Source organism: Cyprinus carpio, chromosome A14 (genome assembly GCF_018340385.1).
Source record: "Cyprinus carpio isolate SPL01 chromosome A14, ASM1834038v1, whole genome shotgun sequence".
Classification (NCBI taxonomy): Eukaryota; Metazoa; Chordata; class Actinopteri; order Cypriniformes; family Cyprinidae; genus Cyprinus; species Cyprinus carpio.
In genome coordinates, this window is record NC_056585.1 from 5,960,723 (window position 1) to 5,972,098 (window position 11,376).

The 11,376-nt window shown below is 36.6% G+C and overlaps 1 protein-coding gene and 1 pseudogene across 1 annotated transcript in view; one reads left to right on the forward strand and one right to left on the reverse strand.

The window, feature by feature from the left end:
• The first annotated feature begins 232 nt into the window (after window positions 1-232).
• LOC122147408 lies at window positions 233-6,367 on the forward strand (annotated as a pseudogene).
• A 2,518-nt stretch (window positions 6,368-8,885) lies between these two features.
• Window positions 8,886-11,376, reverse strand: part of LOC109062123 (ras-related GTP-binding protein A-like) — a 9,141-nt gene continuing 6,650 nt past the window's right edge. Inside the window, 7 exon segments of the mRNA XM_042769773.1 lie at window positions 8,886-9,126; window positions 9,400-9,520; window positions 9,806-9,921; window positions 10,001-10,092; window positions 10,359-10,481; window positions 10,563-10,658; window positions 11,294-11,376. The exon segment at window positions 11,294-11,376 is cut by the window's right edge and continues 17 nt beyond it. Coding sequence (XP_042625707.1) covers window positions 8,985-9,126; window positions 9,400-9,520; window positions 9,806-9,921; window positions 10,001-10,092; window positions 10,359-10,481; window positions 10,563-10,658; window positions 11,294-11,376 — 773 coding nt within the window. The 3' untranslated portion in view covers window positions 8,886-8,984.

Below are 11,376 nucleotides of genomic sequence, written 5' to 3' on the forward strand. Positions count from 1 at the left end.
ATGTGCGGAGTGGAGAAATGATGCCTAAGATTCCACTGCTTGAAAAAGCAGTTTTGTGTTTAGAGATGAGAAACATTATGAAAACTGAATTTAAGGAAAAAACATAAACACTTGAGGAGCCATAAGAAACTATCTTAAAGTGGAAAATATGCAACCCCTGGCATATTTAAGAGGCGTCTGTTGAGGCTGTAACTGCATAGTCTGTTTTGGTTTTGTTTTCTCTCAGTTTCCTATGCTCGTTTTGCCTTAGTCCCCGGCAATTGATTGTTTCCTTGGTTGTTCATTAAATAACAACCATAATTGAATTACAATAACAACAATACATTTTCCAGTGCAAATGTATCTTAAAATTAAAATACACTGAGAAGCAAAATTGACTTAAGTCTTGTCTTCTGTGGAACTAAAAACAAGAAGAAATGGGCTGTTTTATATATATATATATATATATATATATATATATATATATATATATATATATATCGATATATATATATATATATATATATATATATATAATAATATATATATATACTAGATATATATATATTAGTTTTTTTTATAGATATTTGTAATGGAAAACAAGACAAAAATACATTTAATTCCATGACTATATAAATCAAAGATTTTCGGCTCTGATTTAAGACCCTTTTGAAGGCCATAATTGTGTGGAAGGTTGAAATAAAGTCTTTTTAAGACCCTCTGTAAAACCTGCAGAAACCCAGTTTAGGGGTGGACCTTCATGCTTACCTTTCTCAAAAAAAATAAAAATAATCATGCATGCACTTTATATGATTCACAATGTTCCAAATTCATATGAAATCGCCACCTTTGTGAGAAGATTGTTTTTTCCTGTGAATTCACGCCGGCCAGTTGTTAGAGCTATTCAACCAGGTAACGTGATGCATCGAACTGCTCAAAGAATTGTTTTGCTGCTGTCCCATCTTCAGATCTTGTGTTTACATAAACTGAAGGGTTTCACCAGAGTTTGAACCTGGAAATACACAAAACCCTGACAGTGTCATTTCTTGACAGCTCGACCTTCTTTGATAAATTGTGCTGTGTTTGATAAAGTGAGCGCAGCTCAGAAACGCCCCTCATTTCCTCTCCCTGCCAGGCACAATGATGACTAATGTTGCTGCTCATTGTGTCCACCACAGATTTCTTTCTTTCTGCCCCGGGTGGGTGGAAATCAAGGCATTTGAATCTGAATTCTGAAGAGTCTTGTTAGTCTCCTAAAGAGCCGCATTGTGTATAAGTGGGTTATATGAGTGCATTATGAACAGCCATGGTGTGCAGAGTGTGGCTAGTAGCGCGTAAAATCAGAGATGTATAAAGTATAGAGAACCAGACTTGAGTAAAAGTACAAGTGCTCTATCAAAAAAGTGACTTGAGTAGAAGTTGAAGTGCTCTTTAAAAGCACCACACTTAAGTAGAAGTACTAAAGTATTCAACATTTTTTTGTACTTAAGTATTGCGCAAGTAGTCTATTTTAAAATTTACTACTCAAGTACTGAAAGTAAAAGTACAAGTATTGTGTTATGTAGTTATTAAAGAAAGTATTAGTCAAAAGTTTGACACATATTGTTTTTTATTATTTCAAATGATTAACCTAAATGGACAATCACAATTCCTTTGACTGTAACTTTTTGTATCTCAAACAAAAAACATATTAAGTATGTCCCTTCCCCCTTTAAAGCATCCCTCCCTTCTCTTCCCTGCTTGTTTTTTTTTCATCCACAATCTTATTCCTTCTTAAACTAGTGTGATCATCAGCAGTCATTTTTGGAAGTTACACATTTTCTTTTTCACCACTCAACTTGTTAGGGCAACTAAAGATCTCAAAGCCAGTAGGCCACATTCAAGTATTTTCTTATGTAAAAACAAAGTGATTAGGAGCACCTTAAAAACTGAGCTTAAATATTTGTAAACAAAAACAGATCAAATATGCCCCTTCCCCTTAAACAAAAGCATCTCTACCCTCTCTTCCCTCCTTGTGCTTTTTTTTTCTCCACAGCTTATTCCCTGTCTCTTAAACTGGTATGCATAAAGCAGGCTCCCATACCACATCACTTTCTCACTCTAACATCATAATGCCCTGTTTATAGGTATGGTTTGCAATATCTTATATACAGGACAAGCTCATGTGTGTTTCTATATAAAAAAAAAAAAAAAATCAAAGTAATCCCCAATTTTTGGAGCGGGTACTGTAAAAAATGGTGGTAAGCACACTTATATTCTCATTTCCAGAGGTGTTCTGAGTAATTATTTGTTTGTAACACTTTACAATATAGTTTGATTTGTTAACATGACATTAGTTAATGTATTAGACTAGATAACTAACCATGATCAATACCTTTGTTACTGTATATTATTAATCTTTGTTAATATTAGTAATATTATATAACTATGTAAACAAATAGAGAGCAATTTGAGAGCAAGACAGCGCTCGTGTTGTTTTATGACGGTGAATGCGCGCGCGCTCTCTCTCTCTCTCTCTCTCGCTGCTCGTTCTTATATGCGCCCTGACAAGCGCAGCAGTCATTCTATTCTACATCACTCACCGAACCAAAATACGGCTTTGGGCGGCCGTCCAAAAACATTTCAATGCAGGAAAACTCCTGCATTACTAATGTCAGTGTCAATCTATACTACCTAATTATACCTATAAAAAACCATCACACGATCACTTGAAGTTGAAGGGTGGAAGGTGGTGTTTTTTTGTTTTCGTTCCATCTTTTTTAGCTGATCAAAAGGCAGAATGGGAGCACGCGAAGTCTTCTTAATCGCTTGATTCGCTCAATGATGTGCCAGCTTCATCAAACTTGCCATCTACCGTTCTGGCAGTGGTAATGTGGGTTTGGAATGGAATGCTTCGTAACATTTTTATATTGTAACGAGTAACGATGCAGCACATAAAAAAATATCGGAGTAAAAGTATTAAACTCATTGAAAATATTTACTGAAGTAAAAGTGGAAGTAGGAGAAAAAAATAATACTCTAGTAAAGTACAGATACCGCCTTTTAGTACTTAAGTACAGTAGGTGAAGTAGTTCTATCACGTTCGTTACTATACATCTCTCGCGTAAATCCTTTGCATTTGCAAAGGGCATGCTGATCTTTAGCGAGGCCATTAGCTGTTTCCTGGAAATGTCTCTATATTATCACAGCTGAAGGTAAAATGCTCTTTTCGTATAACATTATCAAACATGGAAACGTTCATTTGACTGCTCAAGTATTCCGTTCAGTTATTTTTTTGGAGCTCACATTGTAAAAATTTAAATCCTTATTGCCAAGTTGGACTTAAGATTCGTCATATAGTTTTATACAGATGTCTTGAATAGCTTTGAGCTCTGATCACAGTTAGTATTAGTGCATATGTGGAGTTGTTGTGTGGGCCAACCGAAAGCTTGCTATTGGCCAGGTTTTGTGTTGTGTCAGGTGACGACATGCAGTGCTAGACCATCGCCCAAGCTCTTAACCAGCTCCAGATTAACCCAACTCATTGTGATTTCAGTCAACCAAGTGTCCAAATGCCCAAGACCCCCCAGTCTGTTTGTTCTCTTCATGTTTGGAGCTGGTAGCATAAGCTGCTTTCTCACCGGCTGAACCTGTAAATTACTGTTCAGATTCAGAATTTTGTGTCAGAAAAAGATTTGTAATTTAGCGTTATATTGTTTTTTAATTTGTTGGAATTACATTAATCTTGAATGTTGTGTAATTGGAAGTTTTAAAAGTTGATGTGTTTAGCCATGTTGTGTATGACATATCTGAATTACAAACATTACCAGTCAATGTTTTTCAACTTTTTTACCCTTTATTGTGACTATATTATGTAAAAGTATGCATAATTACTTAAAAGTAAAGGCATTAAAATATTAAAATAATACAAATGGAGAAATGGGATTAAAGAAATCAAAACCATTATATATATATGTGTGTGTGTGTGTGTGTAGAAATGGGATTTGTGTGTGTGTGTGTTGGTATTTTTAGTCTAAAAAAAAGTAATTAATAACTAATAATTACATTTGTGTATTTATATTACTGTACTAATTACTCTCTGTAAAAAGTATTGCATTACTTATTACTAATGACTTTCTAAAGGTCATATTTGAACAATATAAGGATGGACATGAAACTGCTCTTCTTTTAAAATAAATTACATAAAATTGCATAAATTAATCTTGAACTGACCAAAGTATTTAAAGGCAGAAGATTGTTTTTCTACAGTCTATACAGTATTTAATATAATTCCATCAGAAGTAACTGTAATTAAATTATATGTAATATTGAAATAAAAATGCAAAGAAAAAGAAAATCTTAACAACATGAAGTGCATTAAACATTACATTACATCAAGGTTTCCCAAACTGGGGTTCGTGAAAGAACTGCAGGGGGTTCATGAATTTACTGAAAAGCTAACAATTAATTAAATCATAAAAATGTAATATTAAAATAAATATTTTTATATTAACATCAATAAAAATAAAACACTTACTAAAAAATTTAATATTTTACTTGTTTACCTTCATGTCATGTGACCATTAATCAAAGCAAATGTGATACTTAATCATTAAAATATTTATTTTAAAATATCAGGGGGACTTGATGTAAATATATTAGGTGAAAAAAATACAATTAAATTAAAATATTAAAAAAATTATTCACAGAATAACGTGAATTTGTGCATTAATGTGTTTGAAAGACATAGTAAAATAAACAGCTGAGTGATAATTCAAATAAAAATGAATGTGTTCATCAGTACTTGATGCAATGTTGAAATGTTGAGAAAACACTGATGATGATTTCAGTAAATCCAGTTCTCAGACGCTGTATGCTTCTCAGTTCTCTGTGTAATTACAGTATAGCCACCTGATTAGTGACTGGTCTCTGTGTGAATGTCCACAAAACCACAAGACTTTGAGTGTTTCAGCGGTAGGCTATTTTAGAAAGGAACATTTAAAAGATAATAAAAAGGGAGAATCAATAAATTATGAATAATTTATTGCTATTGTGTGGATAATATGTAATCATGTAATCAATAAAAAAGTAACAGTTGTCTGATTCTGAGTATTTTAAAATGTAATTTAATCTAATTATATGTACTTAATTTCTGAAATCTGATTATGTAATGCAGATTCATGTGCTCTGCATATATATATATACACACACACACACACATTTCATTGATGGAGAAACAAACACAGCCAAGTGCACACAAACCTGACTGCTAAATAACACTTAATGCAGAGCTGAAGCGGTCAAGAAGAACACACTGATTAAAGTCCTTGTGCTTTGCTTTCTCTTTGTCTTTAGTGCTCGAATCCAGCATGAACTGGGTGTCGTTTTTACGCGGTGCTGTGATCAGAGGTGTGAACAGGCACTCGACCGGCATCGGCAGCATCTGGCTGTCGGTCATATTTTTATTATGGTTGTTGTTGTTGTTGGTGGCGGGAGAGTGTGTGTGGGGGAGAAGTCGGGCTTCACCTGCAACACCCAGCAGTCCCCGGCTGGCAACAGCGTGTGCTACGACCAGTTCCTTCCCCATCTCTCACATCCGCCTCTGGGCTCTGCAGCTCATCCTGGTGTCCACGCCGGCCCTCCCTGGTGGCCATTTGCACGTCGCTCACCGCCGGCACATCGAGAAGAAGATCCTCAAGATCTCCGGCCGAGGGAGCGCCAAGGACTTGGAGAACATCAAGAGCCAGAAGTTCGAGATCACCGGTGCTCTGTGGTGGACTTACATCATCAGCATCGTCTTCTTCCGCATCGTTTTGGAGGTGGTTTTCTTGTACATTTTTTACTTGATCTATCCGGACATCAAGATGGTGCGTCTTGTGAAGTGTGACTCCCTATCCCTGTCCCAATACAGTGGACTGTTTCGTGTCGCGTCCCACAGAGAAGACCGTCTTCACTGTCTTCATGCTGGCCGTGTCTGGAGTCTGTGTCTTGTTGAACATCGCAGAGGGTATGTATTTAATAAGTCGGGAATTTGGCGGGTATGAAATATTTTTCAAGGAGCAGTAGGTGAACCTAAAGCACCTTGGCTCTCTCAAAAACTGGCAACCTACAAGCAGAATGAAATAAATCAGCTGATCACGGAGCATTCGTTCAAGCCGAGATTCAACGTTGGGCGAAAGCCTGCGGATAAGAGCGAACGCTGCTCTGCTTTCTAGACAGAGGCTTCTGCCAACGATCAGTCATTAATGGAAGGTGGAGGTCTGTTATCTTATTAATCAGCTGTCACTGATTTACTTTGTTGCTTTGGTTTAATGGCCCCATGGTGAGAAATATGCTGGAGAACGGTCAGATATTACACATTTAAAATAGCACAGGTGTCCACCTTGTCCTAAAAGCAGATAAGATTGGAGGAATAATCATATAAGCAACACTGGAGAGAGAGGGCAAACAGTTAGTCACTCGCTTCTGTCCTGAAGTTTGGTGAACTCTGACCAAATAAATAAATATAAAATAAACATTTGACCAAATTGAGGGTGTATACATCACAAATCCATGGAAGCCCGTTTCCGCCACTGAATAAAACATAAAAAAGGTAATTGCAACTTTTTATCTCACAATTCTGACATTTTTTTCTCAGAATTGCGTGATATAAACTCACAATTGTAAGTTAAAAAGTCATAATTGGGAGATATAAACTTGCAATTCAGAGAAATAAAGTTTTTTATTTTTTATTTGTTTTATTTTTTCAGTGGCGGAAATAAGCTTCCATACAAATTTACCTTTTTGTCTCGATATAAAAATAAAAACTGGCATTGTTTGCGGTGTTGAATGAAGGTGGAGTAGATGGTATGTTTTAACCTTTTTAATGCATTATTATGTTATTTGAAATTATTTATTGAAAACAGAAGCCCTCCACCATAAGAGAAGTGGATGGATGAAGACAGAAGCCTACAGTATGACATCATATCCTGTCGCCCATACTTGTTGATATAACTGATATTTTGAGCATCTGATTATTTTTTTTTTTTTTTTTGCAGTAAAGTTTGTAGTATGATTTGAATGTTACATTGACAAAATAGGCATTTTTTTTTAATTGGGTTGTGTTTGAACTACAGATTTGCAATGATTTTCTGGTATCAAAATGCCCCTTTACATCTTTTAGTAAAGTTTCTTATTCATTTTGCTTTGACTTGTAATTAATTTGTTAAAATGGTGGTTTGAAATTGATTTTGACTTCCAGTTTGAATTGTTTTAATTTGTAGTTTTATTTTAGTTAGATGCGTCACATCTAACGAAAGTTTATTTAAAGGGCATTTTCTTCATCTTCTCTGCCTTGCGAAACTTCTCAAGCACACATTTGTTAAAAAGACAAAACAAACCGACTTGAGTTTTTATCGTTTTTATTTGACTGTAAATGCTTCTTTGTTCTCACAGTGTAAAGTTTTTCTAGCAATCCGTCTTTTCTAACACACCTTTCAGGAGCCATACAATCACATAGAACTGACCCGCTCTCCCACTCTAGTATGTTTGGGAAATAATATTTTATTTGCAGGACTTTTTTCTTGCAATATCAACGTTGTCATAAAAGAAATGCATTATATTGCACATACCTTAACACAATACTGAATCATTTTAATTTCTCAATGTCCATGTATTTCAATGTTTTTCCCCATCACAGTAAAGTTGTTAGTTGTTTTAAGATCTCTTCTGAAGGCTTCACACACTGTACTGAAAATGTGCGTTAGCAGCTGTTTTATATTGCACAGCCCAAGCATTAGCAAAGGGACATTATTCAGGTCAGTATGTGTTCTGAACACCCTTCAGTGTTATCAGTGACTGTTCAAATGTGTCTAGACCTTTAGATCATGTCTTTATAGCACTGCTCCTGGATCAGCTCCGGACTGTCGCTGCCAAACGACTCAGTCTCTTTCAGTAACTAGCAAGTGAGGTCTTTTGCGTTACACATTTCTAGCACATCCTGAACCGAGCGTAACAGGGGGAATAGGGAAACACTGGACATGATCATTGAAGGCATTCCTCATGCAGAGAGAGTGCAAATCATTGTCTTTTTTTTTAGGAATAATTCTAAATGTAAGCCATTTGGACCCAGTTTTTGTCCCACCACTGGAAATGTGCCCAATGATAACTGAATATGACTACCCATATGTAACCTGTTAGTACCAATGTTTAATAAAATAAAAAATTTCAAAACTCAAGAATTAAGGAGATTGATGTTACACTCAAAGCCAATCAGAATGCACTACGGTCCAGTTATTCTTCTAACGCCAAAACTTTTGACTTTAACTTTAACCCAACAAAACCTGCATTAGACATTTAGCCTGTTCTGACACAAGCTGATGATTTTTCCACTTATAATATTCCTATACCAGACTTTACAGCAAACGTAGGGCCTGCAAGCTCAAGTCAAAGGAGGTGAAGTGATATGTTTGATCAAAGAAACGAGGCATCATGGAACTGATGCTTAGAAGATGTGAATAATTATCATTTAGTGTGTCCTTTAAATAAAATCACATGGCATGGTCTTAAAACACATTTCAGGGTTTTAAAGATTTATATTATATGTATTTGAATTTTATTATGGTAAGTTTTGGGTTTTTATGGATTTGTTTTCTATTTAGCAATACTGTATATTTACAATAATGAAAATAACTGAGAAAATAACTTGTTCTGCAAATGGCAGAACATCCTACTTAAGAGTCTGCTTTCACTACAACCATTAAAAGTGTAGATATTTCAACCTCATCAACTCAGTAACATTAGTTTTGTTGCACAGAAAGACAGTCATTACACAACAAACTGTATTTATTGAGAACAATTATAATACAAGAATTAGTAGATCGAGTCGTTAATTTAGAAAGCCCAGTTTTAGTCACAGATTTCTGAGTTACAAGCAAGCTGATAATGCTTAACACAACAGACCACACCAGAAAGAATGCAGACTTTATGATGTAGCGTTCCTAAATATCAGTAACTCATAAGTCACCGTATGGCACACAAATCAGATATTAAGAGTCATGACAACATTTAAAACCTCTCGACCCGTGCAACATCAGCGAGGAAAACAAGCAAGTTACTGCCTTTACACATAAAGTGACGTAGTTTCTCAGCAGAAACATGCGAGTGAAATCTTCTGGATCATCCACCACCCTGTGAACAAAAAACCATCAAGAGCAGCAAGCAAAACCCTATTCATCTTTAACCCTGTTCATCTTTAACCCTGTTCATCTAGAAACAGACCTTGATATGTTGCTTGGATTCTCTAGTAAGTCACTGCATGATGAGCTTTACGTATTCACTACACCGTTTTTACTCTAAACTTGCAACAGTGAGCATGCAGTGTTTTAAGAGACGCTCTTCCGTGCCGAGTGAATGTGATTCAGAGATCAGCAGCTGAGGTAAAGGTCTGCTTCAGACACTCACGCTGTGTGCTGTGCGTCTAGCGCATGCGCATGTGCAGACTGTGTTTTGGGTCCGTCCACACGCTCCAGCTTCTCAAAGTGTCTCCTGGCGTTCCTGATGTTGATGAGCGTGGCAGCAGACGCTGGAAGAGAGTGAGACACAGTGTGCGGTCCTTAAACGTTATTTGGAGTGCAAATCCATGATCCTTATGAACAGAGCTACTCTTCTGTTTATGGCAAAAATTAACCATTGAGTGAAACAGTAAACAATATAAACAGCGTCTTACATATTAATCATTACATTTTATTTACACAGATGGTTCACCCCTAAACTTAAGCGCTTTGTCAAATAATACGGGTTTATAATGGTTGGCCGTCATTAAAAAGGTAGAAAAGGATTAATAGAACCTCCCGAGCCTGATGCTTACGTATGGACGGGTCTGACATGATCACCATGACGTAGGTGTTGGACGTGAACACGTCGATGAAGGCGGCAAAGTTAGAGTTGCGCACTTCCATGCTCTGGAAAGAGGCGGCCAGTTTACTGTGGGACACAGAGAAAGGTCAGAATTACCCATGATGCTGTTCAGCACTGAACACTCGAGGAATGGAGTGGGACTGACCTGCAGCTCAGCTTGAACTGCTTGATGATGTTACTGATCTTCTCGAAGCGATGGGCATCACGCTGCTCCTTACACTGATAATGAGAGATCACCTGACAGCACACCAGAGACAGGACAGAGCAATCAGAGCCAAAGCTTTTTAGTTACATGCTTTCGAATATTTTTTGAATATTAGTTTCTGTGTGCATGGTGCAATAGAATGCAATTTTGTTTTCATTATTTGTTGCAGCCCTATAATTTCATTTTTAGTTGTCAAATACATTTAAAACTAGGATTTATTTTTGACTATGTTAAACTGAGCAAACGTAAAATGGCAGAACTGTCACAACATAAGGTCATAATTCAATCTGATACAAACCAGGAAAGTAGCTCTTTCAAAAAGCAAGACTTCGTCTGCCTCGATTATCTGAGCGAAGTTGCGCAGGTTGCACTCGAGCTGCTGTACGTTAGGAATGAGCTGATAGACGATGCTGGACCACGCCTGCAGACACAGACACACACGATACAAGCTTCTGTCTGTCTGCTAATGCTGAGCGCTGCAGAGAAACACAATCGTTCTTACTTTATACAGCGTCTCGTCCCAAATAGACGTCCTAAAGCAGGTGCAGGCCAGCGGGCGAGACAGTCTCTTCAGGTCCTCCTCACGCTCTTTAAATATCTACACCATCACAAAGCATTTAACGGATGTATAATAACAGTATTAATAACAATCTCATAGTATTTTACCAGTTTGAAGATAGTCAACAAGGATTTGCTTCAGAACATGCTTTGGTTACAAAATAAAACACCTTAAAGGGACAGTTCACACAAAAAAGAAAATATGTAATGCTATGGCCTTTTGTGTGTATATTTAAAGATGTGCATTTTTAATTGTGATTGTTTAATTTAAATGGTAACACTTTAAAATAAGAGTCCATTTGTAACATTAAGATTAATGAAAGCTGTGTAAGTATTGTTCCTTGTTAGAGTGTTAGATTACTATTATTACTACTACTAGTATGGTTCAGTACTGTTTTTTTTTTTTTAATAAAGCACTATTTTAGTTTTAGTTCAGTATCCATTTTAAAAACTATCAGTTAATTAATCGTTATCGGCCAGTGTGGTCCAACCTAGCTATCGGTATCTCAAAATACACTATCGCTCGACCTCTACCTAGAATGGCTTGAGGGTGAGTAAATCATGGGCTAGTTTTCATTTTTGGGTGAACTATCCCTTTAATGGTCCTAAAAACGGTTCAACTTTTCTCTCTCTCTCTCTCTCTCTATAACATGGAAATTCCTGGCCGTGTCTCACCAGGTCTCTCTGGTCCTCCTGCACCAGGTCCATCTTGTGCACCAGGCAGAAGATCTTGGCGTCAGGAGAGTTCTGCAGGATGG